General features: G+C 39.2%; 1 protein-coding gene across 3 annotated transcripts; it reads right to left on the reverse strand.

The window, feature by feature from the left end:
- Positions 1–3303: 3303 nt before the first annotated feature.
- tdrd3 (tudor domain containing 3) lies at positions 3304–17269 on the reverse strand. Of its 3 annotated transcripts, XM_031306270.2 has the most exons (14): positions 17042–17269; positions 15935–16019; positions 13611–13676; positions 12715–12875; positions 11421–11562; positions 11217–11288; positions 8857–9006; positions 8261–8410; positions 7382–7559; positions 6666–6791; positions 4799–5757; positions 4341–4466; positions 4049–4188; positions 3304–3536 (listed from the first exon to the last, which is right to left on the reverse strand). In XM_031306270.2, the coding sequence occupies exons 1-13, from the start codon at positions 17077–17079 to the stop codon at positions 4072–4074; spliced, it is 2370 nt and encodes a 789-aa protein (XP_031162130.1). In that variant the 5' UTR covers positions 17080–17269; the 3' UTR covers positions 3304–3536; positions 4049–4071. The 3 variants fall into 3 exon arrangements, with proteins under 3 accessions (XP_031162130.1, XP_031162129.1, XP_031162131.1); XM_031306269.2 differs by having other exon boundaries at positions 3304–4188; XM_031306271.2 differs by having other exon boundaries at positions 3304–4222.
- Between the last annotated feature and the right edge of the window lie 4305 nt (positions 17270–21574).

Genomic DNA, 21574 nt, shown 5'->3' on the forward strand with positions numbered 1-21574 from the left:
ATACAAATTACATTTGCCTAGATCCCAACAAAGCATACACAAAAAGGCACTTGTTTTGCATGCTAGTGGTGTAGCCATCTACCAGAGGATGGTTTGACTTTACATTTTTCGATTCACATGCAAATAATAACCCTGATCCTTCCACAACTAAGAAAAAGACAATAATCCATCACCGTGCAAACAGACCATTCTAAAGACTTGAACCCCTTTATTATCCTGTGTTGACAATTTCCTGGGACTTTAATCTTTTTAATAGTAGTTAAAGCTGCCATTTCCTCCTTTTGTGTTTGTTTTTTTGTACGAGGCAACCAAGCATTGGAATCAAGACCACGTTTTGGTTTTACATTTGACTTTCTGAGAAGAAATGGTCAGATGTTATTATAATGCTAAAATGTACATATGCAAAGATCATAGTCTCTTTGCTTAATGCATATTTTGTCTTAAAATAGAAACAATCCGAATTGCTGTTCTTCCATTCACTCAAAGTGTAATGTAAGTGTTAGAGTAAACTAAAAAAGCCAGTCTTTGAATTAACCCCGTAATTTAACCTCGATAAATGACTGTATGATGGGTGGAGCTGATCCATCCAATACAAAAGGCTTTTCTTATAAAGCTAGCACACTAAATTTCATTCCTGCAGCACCCTGTCTCTCTGTTTCACCAGGCACTGAGAATGCTAGCAAGGAAACCCGCTGTCTGGGCCAGTCATGTTTCACGTAACCTCCTTTCAGATCACCTTTTTTGCGATCGACGAGAAGGACAGAAAGGATTGGGTTGTTGAGGCCGATGTAGAAATTATGTTAGAAAGGACGCATTTAAAAGGATCACAGGGTTCAGATGTCAATGGCACAAAGGTACCATGGTGATGTGATGGAGGGTGAGGGGTCAGGTAAGCAGAAAGATAATGGCCAACAGCTGTGAATGGGGATATGAGGAGAGGCAAGCAGGTGGGAAACAAAGGGGCAGAGCAAAGGGGATGTTAATGTGGGAAAGAAGGTTGTTCCCTCTCGAGGAGAGAAAGGCATTCCTCATGTTGCTGAAGGTTATCAGATTGCAGGTTGAGAGAGGCCTAGAAAAGGCAATGCTTCAAGAACAATAGTTCTTAACCATGCTAGGCATGGCTCTAGGGATGTCAGCCGGTTGGTGGACCCCTTTGGTCCAACTATTGGATGGACTGCAGTAACATTTTGTACATACATTCATGTTCCCCAGAGGATACCTCCTAATGACTTTGGTGATCCCCTCACCTTTACTGTAGCGCCACAATGTTAACTTTTGTGGTCCAAAACCTCAACAACTATTGGAAGTTGAAGTAAACGTTATCCGCTTAACACCAGCATGGTCGAATTGTCATTGTGAGCATGCTGATATTAGCATTAACAACAAATGTGTTGATATATTGTACCAAATAATCCTGTTTTTCTGTTGGCCGTGGCACAGAAGATGGATACAAGCTTTTAATTGGCATTGCAGAACCTACTTCTGATTCAGCTTCTCAAAATAAAAGATACTCACCATTTCATGCATAGGACTGTAGCACAACTATTTCAGTAACCCTGGATATAGAAAATGGATGTACAGATGAACATGTTTTGAGTTTTGTAGGTAAATGTCATCATAATGAATGGAAAAATATGGCACACCCTCACATTCACACCCAGGTAGTAACCAGATCCCTTTGGACTGTAGGAAGAACATCCTTGTCAGATTTGAATCCATGACATTTTTGCTTTGAGGTGACAGTGCTAACAACTGACCAATCCTGACACCCTCTCATAATCCAAGATACTGTAAATGGAAATACTAATAAAACTGAAGCTGACCGTATTAAAACCTGTTAAGCCCAAACATTAAGAAGTGAGTTGCTGCCCCAATACATTTCACTCCCACTGCAAATCCTCATGTAAAATCCAATCATAATCTAAGATTGTTTGTAGAATACTGGATAATTGAGATCATGTCTAACCAAAGAGGGTCAGTAACAGGAAAACATGCACAGTACTTGAAGCTTTAGATTTACTCTGATCACAGCATCAACAGGATTGCATCAACTGTGTAGTTACATAAACATGAAAAACAAGATGTAATCTAATCTGTCCTACCAGCTTTCAGTCTTTCACTTTCTTTATAAAGAATAAAACAGCAAGTTACACTAACATTACACTTACGGATCACTTATTCAGCGTTAATTGTCGATTCATAAATATCATGAACCACATAGTGAGTGTCCACTCACATCCTAAAAACTGTTTTGGATAGGTTTTCCCCAGGAACCCACGGAAATAACGTTTTAACAAAGCTAATGTGTACGGAAATGCTTATTATTCAGTTTAAAAAATATATTGTATGTAACTTTTTCCAAGCCGTTTCTCGTTACCTCAGTTTCTGTTGCTCTCTCTGTCATACAACAGCCACATGAGGATTTTCTATTTGATTAGAATCAATTTACACTTGTCAAGTAATAACTGTGAAAAAACTTAACCCTACAATCCACAGAGGGACCACAGAGCTTCTGCCTAATATTTGTCTTGCCTGACATTTCACAGGGCCAAGAGTAAATATTCAATATGAAATCGGCTTAACTCCTCTACCTCTATCTGGCCAGTGTGTCATGGTCAGTACCCAAGAACACCTTCAAGAGCTTCACTTTCAGTTCCTCCCCAACAGATAGGTTTCCATATTACCAGCCGTTAATTATTCATCTATGCTCGCTTGGCGCCTCAGTTGGAAAATAAAGCAAAACCTTTAGACCAATGATACAGAATAGCACGACGGCCTCTCTGCTGAACCCTTGTGCATTGTCCATTAGTCTCCTACTGCTGGTATGAGTGAAATTCGAGCCGAGGTGGAGATTATTTCTTGATGTGTAAAACTTGTCTCTCGCACAGCACAAGTCCATAAACAGCCAGCTCAGTGGTGTGTGCAATACTGGAAGAGCTAGGTACAGTCCCTTTTGTATTGTGCAAAATGATATCTCTGCAGTGTAACCGTCTCTATTACAGGGGGAAGAGATTGTCTTACCCTTTGGATTTGCTTCACAGAACACAACAAATAAGCTTGAGCTGCTTGCTATGGACTCATAGCACCTATGTCTATCCCCAAGAGGAGGAATGTCAGAGGTAAGCTATGAGACAAGAACTCTATTTAATTTAGTGATAAACTAAACTACCTGATAATCACAACTACTGTCATAAGATTAAAAATAAAACCAAGGACCCCTAAGAGGTTTCCATTTCTGCTCTGGCTTGGTTTATTCAGCATTTGAATTTGATAATTAAAAATAAAACACATTAAAACAACAAATCCGCTACAGACCATGATAATTGTTTATTTGAATGCATTCATTTAACAAATCTTCACAACATATAAAGTAGATATGTCCTTAATGAAATCGACAGGTGCTCATGTCAGTTTTTCTTTATTTTTTGCATTTTGTCCAAGCCCTTTGCAAAGTTCTGTAAGTCCTGGCGATGTGCACAATTAAAAAAAAAAATAATCAGGAAGCACTCGGATTGTTGCAGAAAGTGACATTATCTCTGTCATCGAAGGATGTGGGACAAGCACACAGGTGGGTGAAGAAAAAGAAAATTAAATATATTTACAAAATAAACCATGTTTGCACTTTGGGCATCTTTTAAGATCACAACCGCTGCAGACCTTGTGAAATAGTTTGTACATAATGCATTGTACCAGTAGAAGCAATAAAAGTGGAAACTATACAATTATATCCAAACAATTTCAACATGAAAATGAGAGCATGAGATTTTGTATAGCTGTGGTTGGCAGCAGTTTCTAATATATATATATGAAATGCAGGTAATTATGACAGAAAAGGTTACAGAAATGCCTACAAATGACTTTTGTACAGCCAATGCCTTCACTTTTATTGTATAATTCAAGACTCCCACCACAATGAAGAGTAATGTTATGAATAAAAAGTTTCCATATAAAAATAGGAACATTGTTTACACATTGTACACACAATGATGGACATTGATGTTGAAGTATTAATGAAATTAACAACAACCACAATTTCACATTTATTTACCTGCCAGTGTAAACGCAGACACATCAATCTCGTGCCCTAGGTGGCTGGTAATACTGCTGAGTGGGTCTTGTGCGTCGAGGCTGTCCATCTCCCCCAAGGCGAAACTCTAGTGAACTGTCGTAGTAACCATCATCTTCCTCCTGCCATTGGACATTTGATATGGTTGTGATGTTACTGTGGGTAATCAGATTAAGATGTCATTTTCTGCTTCCTCAACCCACTCGAATACAGTTTAATTAGTTGCTTCCACTTAGTATTAACCAACACGTTATGATCTTGTCTTTCTCCTTACCAACACATCAGCAGAAACAGGTTTGATGTTATGCAGTAGGACCTCTTCGCAGTTTCCATAATCACTAAAAACAACCACAGCCGTGGAGCCTGACGGATGCACGGCATCTATTCTGGCATGGTAGAACTTCACGAGCGTGCACACCCCACCACAGACAGAAACAAATAGAAACATTTCAAGACACACGTCAAGACAAGACGGATTCATTTCAATTAAATACGACATGACAAACAAATCTAAAACACTGTCAACACTGTGAATGAGAAAAAATGAGTCGGTTGCACTTAATATATGTTTTTTAAGCCATTCAACATGTTAACTGTCAAACAAGCTCTCAGACAAACAAAACACACATCAGTGTATTGTCACTGTAACAGATCTAGTTACTGTAGACAGTTTACAAACATGTTTCAACACTTCTTAGTTATTGCTAGGTTACCAATCCAGGAATGACATACCTTGCCGTCTTCCCAGTACAGTGCCAGGCATTGGTCTCCAGGTTTCCAAGCTTGTTCCATAAAATGACTTTTCTCTGGTCCTCGAGGACCTTGCCCTTTGCCTTGTCCTGACCTTCTTTTAGGTCCTGGGTTATTCAAAGTGTTTTTCTTGGGGGGCGGCTCCCTGCTGGGGGGACACGATGAGTTTGTTGGCTTGATTGGCCCAGTTCTTTTGTGTTCCATATCTCCATTTTGGAAATGAGAAGGATCCCCTGTCGTGATACGACAATCCTGCGATAACCCTGCTTCTTGAGATGTCCCCGAGTTTCCTCCCCTCAGGTTAAAGTTGGGTGGCCGGCTATCCCTTTGTCTGTCAAGGTGGTCAGAGTTTGACCGGTCAGTCTTCCCCTTCCTCCTGTTGTTGCTGGGTTCTTCAGTTCTGTCGGTACGTTTACCATTTCCTCTTCCATCGGGCTCACTGCCTGCAGAATCAGTCAGTTTAGATGTGGGCATGTTGTCTCTGACCCCTCTCCTGCTAGACGGTCCAGCCATGTTCCCACCACCACCACCATCTCCATTTCTGGATCGTTGGTGGTAAGGTCCACTAAACTCCACCTGCGGCTGAGGTTCTTTTGAATGTGTGAAAGAAGACGAAAAGGATGAAGGGGATATCTGCTCATTTCTCATTTCTCTCCTGTCATTTTGCGATCTGTCTGACGTGCCTCGTGACCATCTCTCCTGGCCCTTCCACTGCTGGGCCGGAGCTGATGTTTGGGAGGTTGTACAGTTAGAGAGAGGCTCCTGGCCAGGTTTTGGAAAATCAAAGTCTCTGTGGAAGCGAGGTGGTCTGTCATTCCTTTGGTGCCTATGGTCATTATGCGATGAGAACTTGGTCTGAGATTGGTCTTTGCAGTAATAGTCTGAGTTGGAGAAATTTGCTTTACTCTCATGGTGTCTCTGAGGTGCCTGGCTCTTTGGCTCTGAGTAAACAAACCAAAAAAAGAGCAGTGTAATCAAAACTACCGCAAAAGAATAGTGGGATCAATAGAACAAGGAACACTGACAAGACCACATTACCATGTGCCACACATATTCAATGAATATTAAAGATTGCTAAAACACTAAACAAAAACATGAAGGGAACAGTAGTAAATAAATAACCAAATATTAATGGCATCACCAAACCAGATTATCCTTGGTTAAACACAATCAGACATTTAAAGCATATTAATAGCATTAAAAAAGTTTGTTAATGCCCACTTTCAACTAGGGCTGGAAGATTAATCGAAAATGTATCGACATCGAGATTTTGAAGCTGTTATCGACGTATTTTTCCCATGACGATAATTTCGATAATGCATTCCTGTTGATAGGCCTACTTTCTCCTTAAAAACATTCTACTGCGTGTGTAGTCACGTGACTTCGCCCGGACCAGTCAGCCGCATGGAAAGCATAATGGAGGATAACTCAAACACAGAGCCCGAGTCAACTGAGCAACTTGTGCCCAAAAAAAAAACCGCAGTGTCCGTCGTCTGAAAACATTTTGGCTTCAGAAAAGATGATTTAGAACAATGTGATTAATTATCGTTATCGAGGTAAAATGTGCAATTAATCGTGTTTTTTGATTTTAGGTCATATCGTACAGCCCTACTTTCAACTACAGCCCAACGCTACATTGGTCTTCCACGCCAACGCTGATTTCAGTCATTTAGAGAACATGACTAAATTCCCTTCAGCTCCCGATAGCTAGACAGCCATCTGTCTCGATCCAATCGTGACTCTGCCCATGTTGGCGTACTGTTATTAATTAGTATATATAAGCATGATGTTTAAGGACCAAAAGAAGTACCAAGACAGTTTAGAATGAAATCCAAACCATTATACCCACCATTAATGGAGAAAACTCCCATCTTGGATTCAAGAAAGTCAAAAAGAGTGCTTGGTCCAGATGGCCTTCCTCCTGCTCCCTCCTCCTCATCTTCATTTCTGGATCTGCCTCTTCCTCTTCCCCTGGCTTTAAACAACCCAAAAATAAGATTATGTACAGTAGACGCAAATAAGAAAAGTTGGATCGATGAAACCGGATGTTTGAATGTGTACACCTTCTAGCCCCGAGAGTCTACATCTAAAGCATGTGGGACAAGGTTAATGTTCTGTAGCTGACTCAGAGGATCAATGTAGCGTATGCAGCGACAACAAAAAACAGTCCCTGCTCACAGTTGTTTTAACACATGATGGGGGGGGGGAAAGACAGTAGATAGTTCACTGTGACGGAATAAGTTTCAAGTTGCTGCAAGTTGATTTCCAGTACTGAAACAAATACAAAACAATTACTGCAGGTGAAGTAGAATATCCATCTGAAACCTTACGGTGTGCTTGGGAAAATAGTAGGCAGTAAAGTGTCTATGCAATTTGTGGTAAATGGACTAAAACAAGCAAAACCGCTAATGTGGACCTGTAACTAGGCTGAAGGTGCATTTAAAAAAGGACCCTCCCTCAATCTCACTCTTATCAAAGTGTTTCAGGCTATGGGGCATTTTCTCAAGCCAAAGCGGGCAGCAGGCATGCGTGTGTACATTTATGTACGTGTATGTATGTATGTACCTCTGGGTTGGGGCTTTATAGATTCAGCTACCACAGGGCCAGGTCTGCTACCAGAAGATCCAGTCAAGAGGCTGTTTAGTGCCACTTCAAGGTTGTTGTTATTATCCATTAGAGCCAGCCGAGCAGCCTCCCTGTTAAAGCCCATCTCCATGATATCTCTCAGAGCACGTTCATCCACCTACACACAAGTGGATAACATAATAAGACAAAACAAAAAGACTGTATGGAGAAGGTATAAAATGTACAGGGAAAGGGGTGGAAAAGACATGTGGATGGATAATGGCCGTTTGGTAATATTAGACATAGATGTAAAGTGCATTGTGACAGAAAAAATGGATTGGAGGAACTGTGGAGAAAGAAAATAACAATCAAGAAAGAACCTCCCTTTGTAAGTGAGCCAGACATGGATATCACTTTGAGTTTTGTTTTAGGTTGGATTAGTGTGCTTTCATGTTACAAAGCATCATTAACACATTCCCAAGCCAAACAATATAATATCCTGTTCCATCCAATTTATGTGTTCAGCCCAAAGCTGGCTGGGTTCTGCCTGGAAACTGGCGGGTCACAAAACAAAGCTAGACAAATGGACTGCCACTTGGTTGGAAAACCTGGCCAAGCCTCCAATTCATTTAGATTTCTAAAGTATCATAATCAATGGCTCACCTAGTCTATGAACCATGAAATAAGACTTCAATCCAGACGAATGAAACCAAAGAGGAAAAGCAGGACAGGTTCCAACCTTTAAACTGCTTTGTTACAATCAATGGGGGCTTCAGTAATGGGACGTAAAATCATCATTTCAAACAAAGGTGGCTTTCATAATTAACTTTTAGTAAACAGACTTGTTTTAAAGGTTTGGACAGAAGATTGTCTTCTCACCAGCTCTCGATAGTTTCCATCTTGTCTGCTTTCCGTTCTTTCGACCCGGTCTTCTCGTCTCCTCTGGTACGAGTCTCGACTTCGGAAGGAGGAAGCAGCACTAGATAAATTACTGCCTGCATTCCCTCCACCACCAAACGTGCGTGGAGCCTAACAAGTAAAAGAACATGAAGATCAATACAGCTGCGGAGCGGGACAAAACAATAAAGCCAACATAAGAAACAAAACTTTGTAGTTGACGACGCAATTAGGACTTTTAATTGGAAAAGTTACTTGAATGTCAAAAGCAATCAAGATTAAGATGAGTGTCAATAAGGGGCATGTCTTTGTAAATGCAGGCCAAATTAAATAGTTTGTGCAAAAACTGCAATTGATAAGAGAAATCAGTTAACGTGGCAAGAGGAGTGGTCGTGAAATCAAATGTCCAACATTAAAAGGTGGGAAATTATAGGTTGACTCAGGACATCACTACAATTTGTTTGCAAAGATGATTAAAGTATATTTAAGATTGATGAATTCTATAATACACAAGAACCTTGCAGTTACCACAACCATTCCCAAGGTGTAGTAAAGACTCATGATCAGGGTTTACATACCTCTTTGGTCTTGGCCACCTCAGCAATAGCTGCTGTCCGCTGCTTTTCAAACTCAATATTCTCATCAGGATTTTTGACCACATCTTGAGTTTTGAGGGTCTTCCTCTGGTCTAGTTCTGTGCTGTCTACGTCATCTTTCATCATACACTTCTACAGGGAGCAAATAAGAGTAAAAAACATGTTCTCAATGATCCTTTTCCTTCATGTATAGTTCCTTAAGAAAAGAATCAATGCCCTTGACAATTTCCACATTTTGTGGAATTACATGAGAACTATAATGAAGTCACCTGCAGTGTTTAAGTTACACTCTAAGATTATGTTGTAGCAACCAATAGCAACTGAAATCCCAAAGCTGCTTCCCAGCTCACAGTTCATGTTTTGAAACTCAACTGTGAACTGTATCACATTAGTAACAGTGACTTGTGAAGAATGAGATGGAAACTCAACCCTTCCTGCAGCTGTTTCACAACTGTAGGAAATCATGATTCAGTCAAAGAAGTGATCAACTGACTGCAGCAATGACCTTTGCTTCTGAGAAGGTTTACCATCTTTTTGTTGGCAATCCCAACATGGTAAGTGCAGTGTTTTCCATACAGAGGTTCTACTTGGGCGGCCACCCACGTAGATTGAGACCCACCCCCAGTTAGATAAAATCCGAATTACATTTTTTTTCCTAATTAACGGTCATTTTATAGCACACACAGACCTCACTGTTTCCCCTCCAAGACTTCACGAGTTGGCTGTATACCACCAAAGTAACTCTTTTTACATGAAACTGCTTAATTCCGTGAATGACTCCCTGTGGTCGAGCCATAGTTGAGGCTGAGACGCTGACTACCCTGGGATGCCTCGTAGCTAAATGCTCGGAGTAAATTTAAGTTGGGCTTTTATTGTGAAGGGAAAAAAAACGGAAGAAGCAAAGCTGTAGCGTTATGCGCTTCCGTTGTCAATATGAGAGTTGATAAAAATGTGTTGGACATCTTGGTTTACGCTGGTTGAGATTACAGAGCCTCTGTTTTTTTTAATTTTATTACTCTCAGCTACAGTAGTTAGCACGCATTAGCTCGGAGGGCTAACTTCTTTGTCACCCTTAACGTCCCGCTGAACCCCATTCAATAAAGTGTTGCTTAATACTGAATACCTGAAAAAAGGAACAAAGTCAAATATTGTTATTGAACAGCCAAATTCGATTCAACTGACAACATGATGAGTCAAGTACAGCCCTACTGTAATTGATGAAAATATAATGACTAAAACTTTCTACTAAGCATTCTACTTTCCTTCAATGCTCTGAAGTGTGGGTAACACTTCACAGGTCAAACTGGACTCAAAGCATGAGGCAAATAATTTTATTGTCTAATGAGAAGTAAACTACATGTACATCTTCAGGGGACACACAATGTCCAGTGAAACATAGAGCCAAGGAAAATGCAAGCACAGATTTGAAGATAATCTGCTTCAGAGTGCCAATGGGATAGGATATTATTTATATATAACAACCCTAAACAGACATCCAATCAACACTAAGTCCTGGAGTGACCCAGCATTAGAAATACATCGACACTGAAAATCTAGAGAATGTTGAATGATAATTCCAAAATGCCTCTCATCCAACTTTACAAAGATTGAGTAAATCTGGAGGGAGGAGTGGGTGAAAATCCCAAAATCCAAGTGTCAAGCTGATACGGATGTATCCCACTCTGAAGCTGTGATCCTTGCCAAGGGAGTATTGACTAAGGCTCAGTAGTTTTAAAGTGAAAAAAATGATGTGGTGATGTGCAAAACCACAAAATGTGGAAGGTTTTTAGGTTCAATAGTTTCTGAGAGCACTGGGAATTGAGCAGTTATTATTTTTAAATCTAAAACTGTGTATAAATACCAATTGTTTGACAATGTGATGTTAGTGTATATTTGAAGTATTGTATTATTTATGTCTGATGATGAAACACTTACACCACATATAGAAAGTCATTGCACTTGCTATAGTGCAATATGTGTGGTAGGACAACAAAGCAGAATTAAAATTCAGTGATGCACTTTAAAAATGCATGAAGACTTTCACAATTACTTCATAAAGATCAGAAAAAACATTGCCAAGAAAAGGGACATCAAGGCCCACTCCTGGAGCCAGGCTTGTGTCTGGCATCTAAAATACATTTGTGAGGTTATTTTTATTCAACAGTAACTCTGACTTCTATTAAGTCACTGCTAAAATCTCATTTCCATAAAACTTTTAAAACTAAAAAATAAACATTTTCAAGATTGGTTAGTTAGCTATTTTATAATAGTTTTTCTACATTATTGTTTCCTTCTGGTGTTTATGTTGGAGAAGCACTTATATTGTATAGCAGTATCCTTACCTGACCAAATGGCACAAAGGGAGGAGGTCCACCTTCTGCTCCAATGTTACTCCTGCTGTGTTTGGCTAGGCTCTGCAGGTTGAATGGTAAAGGCAGAACATTCTTAAAAACTAAGAAAAAATGCATTATTAGCATGATTAACAACATATGAATTGCATATTTTTTAGCAAGTAGCTGAGTCAACATTACAAAATCAACTCTCACCCTTTGTAGTTCCCATTTCTCCACCATGTGATCAACCTCTCCCCCAAGGACAGAGATTTTTGAGTCATCCAGCAGCAAAAGACCATTTTTAACCTGGACTGTACCAAGGAGCTTTACCTTTGTTCCCGGGGGGGTATTTAGACTGAAAAACAAAACAATAAAAATGTATGTATAAAAGGATGCTTTATAAATAACTTGTTTAACTGTTAAATGTTACACTCAAAACTTTAAGAAATTAGAACTGCATATACCAGGCCCCACACCCTATTGCCTTACCCATACCACTTTATAAATGACATGGAGCAGTGCGAGGCTAGGAGAGACTATTAATAATCCCAGCTGCTCACCCATCCTCATGGTAAATTAAAAGCCCCTCTATCTCATCAGGCCTGATAAGGCCTCTGCCGCTTTCATTAAGAAAGCACAGGGACTTAGAGGGATTTCCAGCTACTGATGCCGGATGCCAAAGCAACAATTAGGGATTTCACTCCAAACCTCTGGGATAGATGCTGTTTTCATGATAGCAGCCAATGCAGAAGCAAGGCTCTCTCTATCCTCAATTTATAAACCTACAAGCACATATACACACACTATTCACGATCTAATCAATGTTGCTACTTAATGTTTGTCATCGCTCTATATCCCTGTCTCACACACTGAACAGTAATGTAATCCATCTCATGCGTCTTCGCCACTCACTTATATCCTCACGCACACTAAAGCGGACGCTTTCATAAGAAACACTAACCACCGCTGTTGGCAGCCAGTGTGTGTGTGTGTGCCGCTCATAAAGAGGGGATTTGTTCTGTTCTCTCCTCTCTTCCCATCAGGAAGTCAAGGCCCACGTTCTGGCCACTCCACCTGTACAGACTGGCTAGTCACCATGGTAGCAGTCACCAAGGCCACAGTTGCTGGGACGGACATGTAATTAAGGCTTGAAATTGTTAGATAGCTGCCACCACATGGAAATTGTAGATAAAAGAAAAATAGAGGCATGTGGTGGGGTGAGAGTGTTGACAAGGAGGTGAAGGAGAAGGGTGGTGTGGAATCTTACACATTTGCTTTGAATATATGTGGAACTGGCTGAATGACACCCTGCTTTGCATCTATAATGTAGCTACTAGAAATACTAGATTTTTACAATGGTTTATTTTTTAAACAAGACAACTAATGTTATTTCTTACCGGTATTACACAGTGATATTAACTTCCTAGGCAATTATAATATACTTCATCCAGTTATTTGCACTAAACCCAACATAGTCCTAAATACAAAAGAACTGTTATATGGGTACCTAATCTTAGACAGGTGTTTAAACTCCAATCCTACACAGCTGGTATGCCCATCTGTCATTTGTAGGCGCAGCATTCGCGGTGCGCCATGGGACTCCTCGTGGTCTTTAGGAGCCGAGACGTTCCTCACCTTCTGCACCTGAAGAACACATGGACCTTCCAACTGGCCATGTGCAAGAGACAACAAAAGAATTATAGCTGAAAAGGCAAATCAGCAGCACGTTGGGGAGGATTGCAACAGCAAAATACGAGCAAAAATCTAGCTATTAGAGTATTTATCAATGGTTACACCAAAAGGTTGTAATTTCTAACGCATATTAAAAAAAATCTCTTTCCATTTAGCATACCTGTGTCAGCAGAGGTTTACTTATTCCTCCAAACTGCTTTATGGCTTACCCTTAGACTCAGTGACCATTGTATTTAAAACCGTTTATCAGATCTATCCTCTCAAATAATGATTTCTAGTTCTTTGAAACGAAACGTGTAACATGTGTAAATGTTACAAATGTAAATTTAACATTTACACACGTTACTACAATATGTATGTAAGGCAATGTAATTATAGTAGCATTCACTCTGTTGCATTTCACTCACACGCATCTTGTTCTGTGCCTGAAGGGAGCAGGGGTTATGCTCACATAGAATTACATGTTTTAATTCTCTGACAATATTTGGGACATTTTTTCTTTACAGTTACTCAACTCCAGTTTCACAGGTGAAGAAGCAGTTCTTTGATCCTTGTTTGGCAGTGTGTTAGGGCCATCTAGTGGCACTCATGAGAACCGCATTTCAGCAAAAACTTGAGCAACTTTCATCTGTAACCATAGCACATCACTTTCCACCAAGATTCAGAAATATAGCATTGAAATGCATGTATAAGAATCTATGTACCACTCACCTTGTCAGTTCTTCCACTATTGATATCAGACGGTAGAAATTTTCTCCCAATAGGCCTAAGGTCACTCTGCAAAGGAGATACTGCTCAATTAAAAATAAATAACAAATAATGTGCCAGCCATAATGAAAAGAAAGATTGCAATAGTTTGCCTAAAATACATTTGAAAAATGTGTTTACCTGCACTGTACTTTGCCTCAAAATAACAAATGATCTGCCTAATTCTATTCATTTGCATGTTAGGGAGGAGGACTTTCACCTTTAGTCCCACAAATGGACATCATGTAGCCAATTGGAAACAGACAAGTAACCATAGCTGTGCACTATTAGACAAATTTGCAGTTGTTGCAGGACCATGGACCAAGGTACCAATTCCAAGTGGGTTCCTCACCCATCCTTTTTACAAATCTGTTTTGCTGCAGATGACAATATCTCTAAACATAGGTCTTTTATTTCCCCAGTAAACCTAAAAAAAAAGCTATTTGTTCTTTACATTGATGTCTCAATAAATTTCTCTAAACATAATTACGATACAATTATTTCAAAAGGCCGTATCAAGGCTTCTAACAGGGTTGGGGAAATGTGACTATGACTGTTTTGTTAGTGAAGCAGCAACTGCTCCATTTAATCTTAGGGCGTTTTCACACATGAAAGTCCGGACCAAGGTTCATGTTTTTGTTACATTGTATACATTTGATCCGGTAAGTTTTGGTTTCACACTGCAGTTATGCAAGCGCACTAAAGATCTCTACGTTACAAAACTACGTCCTGCTGTCATCACATACGTGAGCTGCGTCTCCAGATACTTATAATTGATTGGTTTGTAGACGGGCTTCCCCATCCTCTCGTATCTTCTCTCTGTGTCGGAGTTTTTTCAGCTGACTGCTGCTCTCCCATACGGCCGCGGCTCTTTTTGTTTTGTTGTGATGTTGAGAAGCAAGACACTGGAACTTTCTGGAGAATTTATTCAGAGACAAATGGAAACCTACACTGTACATTTACTACCACTTAACAAATAAACTGCTGATGTATTCTCTGCTCTGACAGCCGACAGCTGTCTGCTCTGAGCGCATTCACCGTCACTCTCACTCTCTCATGTAGCCTACACACTAAGCACCGAGCTATTCCTTAAAGGAGCTATTCCCCGGTCTTGTAACACAAGGAGAGCCTGCCAGGGCTTCTTCTATTTGGTCCGAAAGTCCGAACCATCCAAAAAATGCTTTCACATTGTAAACGAACCGGACCATCAGTTTCTTCTTCAGTTTGGTCCGGACCGAGACCACCTCTTTTGGTCGGACCAAAATTTGGTCTTTTGATCCGGACCATGGTCCAGGGGAGGTTTCACACCTCTAATTTTGGTTCGGATCAAACTGAAAAGTCCGAAAGTCTGGACCAAATGAGGTATGTGTGAAAACGCCCTTAGAACTAGTTTAAAGATTCCACTGCCCTACAAGCTTCAGCCCAAATTTGCTTCATGTTGGTTCAACCAGGTACGCAATAATAAGTCAAAGTGCAGTCTGAAATCTTTTGGCAGCCTTCCTGGCCAAAACCTAAAGGTCAAGGCTTTTGCAGTAAATTTAACTACTGTGTTCTAGACATGTCTTTCACTGCCAGTCAGGTAAACAGTTACACATTGTCTATCTAACAGAAAAGCATTTCCATGTCTACGACTGTGGTTCTTCTTTACTTATTACCGCTTTTGTGTTCATGTAATGTCTAGTGTGTTGTCTATCTGTTACTCTTTATTTTTTTTAAGTATTATTAATCATAATGGAAACATTATATATCGTCTCTCCATGCCATGAAACTTAAATAGATTTTTGGCCTCATGTTTATTTCTGATATCATGTTAGGATGTATGCAATGGACTTGATTTAACTGGCTGATCAAAGAGGGCAAAGGCAAATAGTTTGATGTGAAGGTGAAAGATTATCTTTAGAGCTAGGGCAACTGAAGATGGAAAGTGTAGATACTGTGCCTGCCAATAGTGGGTCATACATAATTAGCAATAGGCTCCATAATATGCTTTTCACAGAAGTCTACTTACACTATTACATATATCAAACACCCTGAACGCTAACAGAGAACACAATTTGACATCCAGTTTAAAACTGTGTGCTCATAGCTTTGTTTGTTTCAGTAGCGTGTATGGTGGCTGTGTACATCAGTAGGTGCCTGAAAAGCAATTAGTATTTAATATCCATTCCCCACAACAGTTTTCTGTGCAAACCCGTGATTAGAGTATCTGCATGCTGCTACATAAATACAGAGCAGACTGCTGTTAAATTGGAAAAATCTATACGTAAAACTTTACGATTAAAACTTACGTCAAGCGCAATACGAATAATGTCATTGTGGGTTATTTTCTCAGCAGATCCTTTCAGTTCTGTTATGCCTTCATCACTGAGGTACCTGTAAGATGACAAGGTAGAGAGGGAAGATGATGAAGTTGGCAGAGGTTTCAAAAAGTGAGCATGTCTAACCACAATAATGTTCAAACATTCAGAAACTTCTAGATAAGTAATTTACCGACAACATTTAAATCACAAGAAATCTACTAATATTGATAATTTCAGGCAAGTTTATTACAAGTCAGTTGAGCACAAAACAAGACGACGTATTAACAATGTCAAGAATTTAATATACATTTGTTTCACCTTGTGGTAAGACTTAATTTTAGCGGCTATTATTTATTTGTTTTAAGGGCGGAGGAAAGTCCTCAGCATTTTAGGTGAGAATATATATTAGCCAAACACAGGACAACCGCAGTAGCATCGTAAACGTTAATGTCTCTAGCTAAGTTTAGAAGGCACATTATGCAGAACATTACTACTGGGTTTTATTTTATTAGCTGTAACACTCCAGTAGGGACCGCCCCATTAACAAAACTGGAACGAGGTAAATGTTTACATTTGGCTGTTTTAAAGACGAAGGTGGGCTAACGTTACATGTATCACTCTAGTAACGTTAGCTAGCTAGATATTGTAACGTTACAGTAATACGTGCTGCTGGGAAGTTCTGACTTTCAACAGCGCTGCAAGTTTTTTTTTTTTTTTTAGCCAAGGTCGGCGCTCTTTGTAACGTTATTACTGCTTATCAGTTAACGCAAACTGTAGCGTCAACAGTTTTTACGTTATGATAATGGTATGCTAGCTACCTGTGTATTGGCTGTACCTAGCTAGCTAACGTTATTTATCTCGCTAGCTCTTAGTTAGTTAGCCTTAGTTAACGTTACGCTTCAGGCAATTGAATAACATTGCCACGATCCGCACAACCTAAAGTGGCTCTCGCAAAACTCCAATGTAAATTGATAGCTAACGCTAACGATTAACGTTAACGTTAGTGTTGTGAGCAAACACCAATCTGGGACCTCATGAGTTAGCTAGCTAACATTAGCTAGCTCACTCACTGACGTTAGCTTCTATGCTACTTACCAGCCTTCTTTGGTCAAGGAATCTGTCAAATCGGTCATTTTCGTCCACACTGTAGATGTGCAAATAACGACACCAATAGTTTTAAATTGAGCACACTTGAATAGCGACTATCTGATTCGGTAATACATATTCTCAATGTTAAAGCTCGCTAATGTGAATATTGAACGACTCTACGTAACATGCGTCACTAACAGAGACGCGCTCTACAAGTATGGAGTGCCGAGAGGGTCAAAATCCTTTTAATATTAGTTTTTTTCTTCTCCTTCCCTTATATTATGGCTAGTTTAGATCAGGGGTCTTCAACGTTTTTTAAGCCAAGGACACCTTAACTGAAAGAGAGATGGAGCAGGGACCCTCTACTACATATATTGTATTAAATTGAGTTGCACACCTTTTTTGCATATAATATTAAGCTAATACTAAACTATAATATATAATACTAAACTATAATACTAAACTAACATAATAATTGTTGGCATGATTTTATAAATCATGTTTTAATGTAAAATATACATGTGGCACAGTGTATGCTTAGGCTGAACTAAGTATCTGTGGATGGCTATCTTAGTGACTACCTTACCTATAGGTCAGTAAGCAGTGGGGATTTATATCTGCTAATAATATGTTGGATTCATGTTAAGACAATAATTTGGAGGCCCCCCTGCATTGACTCTGAGGGACCCCCTAGGGATCCTGCACCCACTGTTGATGATCCCTGGTTTAGATGTTTCAGTGGGAAAGGCTGCCTGGCATCCAGCAGTAGGACAACCTTTTTATTTTGGGGTACATAACTACAATAGTTTATGCATGTTTCAGAAATCAACTAATGCCCATTGGATTCCTAAACTAAAATCCCTTTTATCCTAATAAAAATTACAGAAGCCTAGTGCTGCCATGCCTGAAAAAGAAATCACCTTATTACGTGAAAAGTTTATAATGTTTTTCACATTATAAAAATATATTTTCACGTTTTAACAAGATATTACAACATACACACTTATCAAGTTATTAAATTCTATCATGTTATTATGTGAAACTTTGTTACTTGTTACTTTGGCATTTAATTTAAATGTATTAAATTTAATTCTATAATTTATTTTATTTTAGGTATGGGTTTAGGAAGCCATCCCAACAAAGTTCCATGGGTCCATTTCTACCCAGAAGATCTTAAGGCCACACATCTTGGTAGAGTTAGTAGACCAAGTGGACCCTCAAGTTGACTGGTCACAAAAGCCCCAACCAGCCTTGAGTTATCATAATAGCGACCCTCAGCCACACTGGAACATATGGATGTAATTATTGACTACCTATTGACAAATTGAAGTGCCAGGCCATCACTGACTGGACATTGAGTTTCAGTGTGGTGGAAACAGCTGTTTAATTATGTGACTTTACCTCGGTTTCGTAATGGGCAACTGTTTTGTTGGTTAGACTGTTATACAGAGTAGTGAACAATCAAGTGAATTTACAAAAACAGACTAAAACTGACAACATATTATCTTTTCTATTTCCCTCTATGTCTTCAAGGAGACGGGTGGTGGGCAAGTAGCACAGTGGATATTAAACAGCTTTTTTTGCTGCATAGCTGCCTACTGCTGTCATGGATATGATGAGAGAAACCAATACCAAAACACTGAGCTAGAGGAGGCTAAAAAATATGTAGATCAGCAGAGTTGAGTGTCGGTTCACCCCCAATTTCTCACTCACAGCAAATGGTGCTTGGCCCTGCAGATACTTAAGGTTTTATGTGTTCAGGTTTTGGATAGGCGTCTCTGAAAATGTGTCTGCCACTTAAATACAATGGAGGAATGGATTGTTTTGTGCTGCTAAGAGCACTGAAACATTACTTTTGGGAACTCATCACCAATTTCTTTTAGAAATGTTTTCACTGTAGCTGTTGATAAGCACACATTGGGCCCAATATGACATTATTAATTATTTCTTGATGCGAGAAGGCACTGTAGCAAAATTTGTCAAAATGGTCATGATTTTTGAGGAACAAATGGCATGCTGTACTGTATCAAATAAAGAAAAGTACCTGTCATTGTTTAGTTATCAGTCAACTAAAACCCAGGATTCTGATTTAGTAATACAATTTTAATTATAACCACAAGATGGCAGTATATGCACACTGAAGCATTAAAACAGTGCCAATTCTCCATACAAGTTTCAAACGATTTAAAGAAGCCCCAGCAATATGAGCCAGTCCAGTAATGAAGCTTTATTGTGAGGTTAACATTTCCCTTATTGAGTCAGAGGCTTTACATTCCATTCTGACCCTCTTCTCTTAAGGCCTAGCAAATGATTAATACATACAAAACAGATAGTATTAAACATTGTTTCATTGCATTCACTGCATACTTGAGACTTTGACATAAGGTTGAATTGTGTTGTTACTGGCACAACCACTGCAGTTAAATTATGTTTTTTGTTGGGACACAGTGGATTATAAAAATACATAAAACATACCTGCCCAAGTCAATTCTACAAAAAACATATTGAAAAAACCCATTTAAACTCTGTTGTTATCTATGAATTGAGTGACTTTAAAACACAATACTGTAGGCTATAAGAAATATTTCAGATTTTCCTTGAAGCTCATTTTATCAACCGGTACTTTATTTTTATGAATTGTACCTTTTGTATTTGTTTATGCTATGACAATGTTGTCCTGAAATACTCATGCTAATAAAGCATGCATAATTTAATTAGAAAAAGCTCACTCAGATGGATTTTCTATACGTCAACTGTTTTAATAAAAGTTATTATCAACACAAGAAAATTTAAATTTCTATTATTTGGCCTCTAGGGTATTAGATTGTATATCCCTGTGGCAATTCTTTGACCGATTTGGAAGGGTAGATCTCATATTGTCAAAGGATTAACAAGGCACAATGCTACAAGGCTTGTGTTTTGGCTAGATGAAGAGTGGTAACACACTGCAGCCATGCAGACAGCCTTTCAGGGACACAAGGAATAAAGGTCTTTAAAGAAAATATGATTTCAAGAGGTATAATTCAAAGAAAGTCTAATTTGATTTCATGGCTGAAGGTTTCATTTAATAGTGACATTTGACTTCAAGTCATGCTTTGGAAAAAAAAACACACAGCAACTTATTTTTTTTTATTATTCAAAATGTGCATGCCATATCTATTTTCAGCAATTCACATATAAGCCATGCTTTTATAAATCTCCAATCATGTCAGCTTACCTATTGGTGAGAATGTGTCCCAACCTTTTGCATTTTCGCAGATTGACATGGTAATAGTGGAAGCATTATTATAGTAAATCACTGCCGCACTTGTAAAAGATTGATGCTCGATATATTACAGCTGAGCAAATCACATGAGCCAAGAGACAGCTGAAATCTGTTCATTTTCATTCATCATTTTGATCAGACCTGTTTCTTAAGTATGTACTGTAGGCTTCCTGTTTTTGCTGGTCAAAAAACTGTCAGTCAAACTTACAAGCAACTGTTGTAAAGTTGTCACTTGTCAGTGGGCTACACATGTCTAACTATCATTGGACTTCAGTACTGAGATCTTAAGAAGGATTGGCATGCTCCCAGTGGTCTGCATAGAACACAAAGGCAGTGGAAAGGTTAATACTACAAGTGGCTTTTAATCCTATTTCCAACATTGGGCACGATCAATAACTGCTGTATGATAACATCCAACGTAGAAGAGCTTACAAACAGCATCCACCAAGAGCAATCACTAATGTCATATGGTTCACTGTCAATACTCCACACAATTATGTATATTGTCCTATAATTTGTGACTTTCACTAAGAGGGGAGTACATGTTCTGTGCTGGTTGTCTTTACTTTGAAGAATAGGAAAGCAGTTCATTTTTTGAGTAGAGCAAATGAGAAGGATCTCACAAATGTTTCTGTCTGTTGCATCACATCACCTCATTGCTGTTTGCATCAGACAATATATTTGGGATTACTGTAGTTTTAGGCTTAATTACTTTTAAATGACCTAACAAAGCTGAAAACCAACAGCCCAGAGCATTTTCAGTATGACGACCTGATTGAAAAAGGAAAGAAAAGAAGGCAGCATTGACTTGTGTTCCACCCCAAACTTCACAGGAACGTCTGATTGAGAAGTAAAGGGTTTGGTGAGTCCTGGAAACGTGACAGGTTAGGATGGGGAGAAGGGCAAAACATATTCTAAAATATACAGAAAATCATCAGTATAGCTAGTGAGTACTAATGTGGTAAAGTGACTCACACATAGGTGTTTTTTTCAACGATGATCTGTTGTGCAATTTCAAAAGACAGCAGTCATTGCATTTTAAACTTATCAACCGTGCATACTAGTACAGTATGCCTGAGGCTACATAAACCATCGTACCTACGGGAGACCCACTCGGTAAAAATGAGCGATCCCAATATGAAGTCGGGCTGATTGACAGTTCACTACGGCCAATCAAATGCTTTTTCAAACGTAAACATAGGGGGCTGTACCAATGACGATTCAGTTTGTGTGTCTCAGTGGATGCTATTGGTTGGATTAAACACGCGCAGCTG

The sequence above is a fragment of the Sander lucioperca genome, chromosome 3 (assembly GCF_008315115.2).
Source record: "Sander lucioperca isolate FBNREF2018 chromosome 3, SLUC_FBN_1.2, whole genome shotgun sequence".
In the NCBI taxonomy this organism is placed as follows: domain Eukaryota; kingdom Metazoa; phylum Chordata; class Actinopteri; order Perciformes; family Percidae; genus Sander; species Sander lucioperca.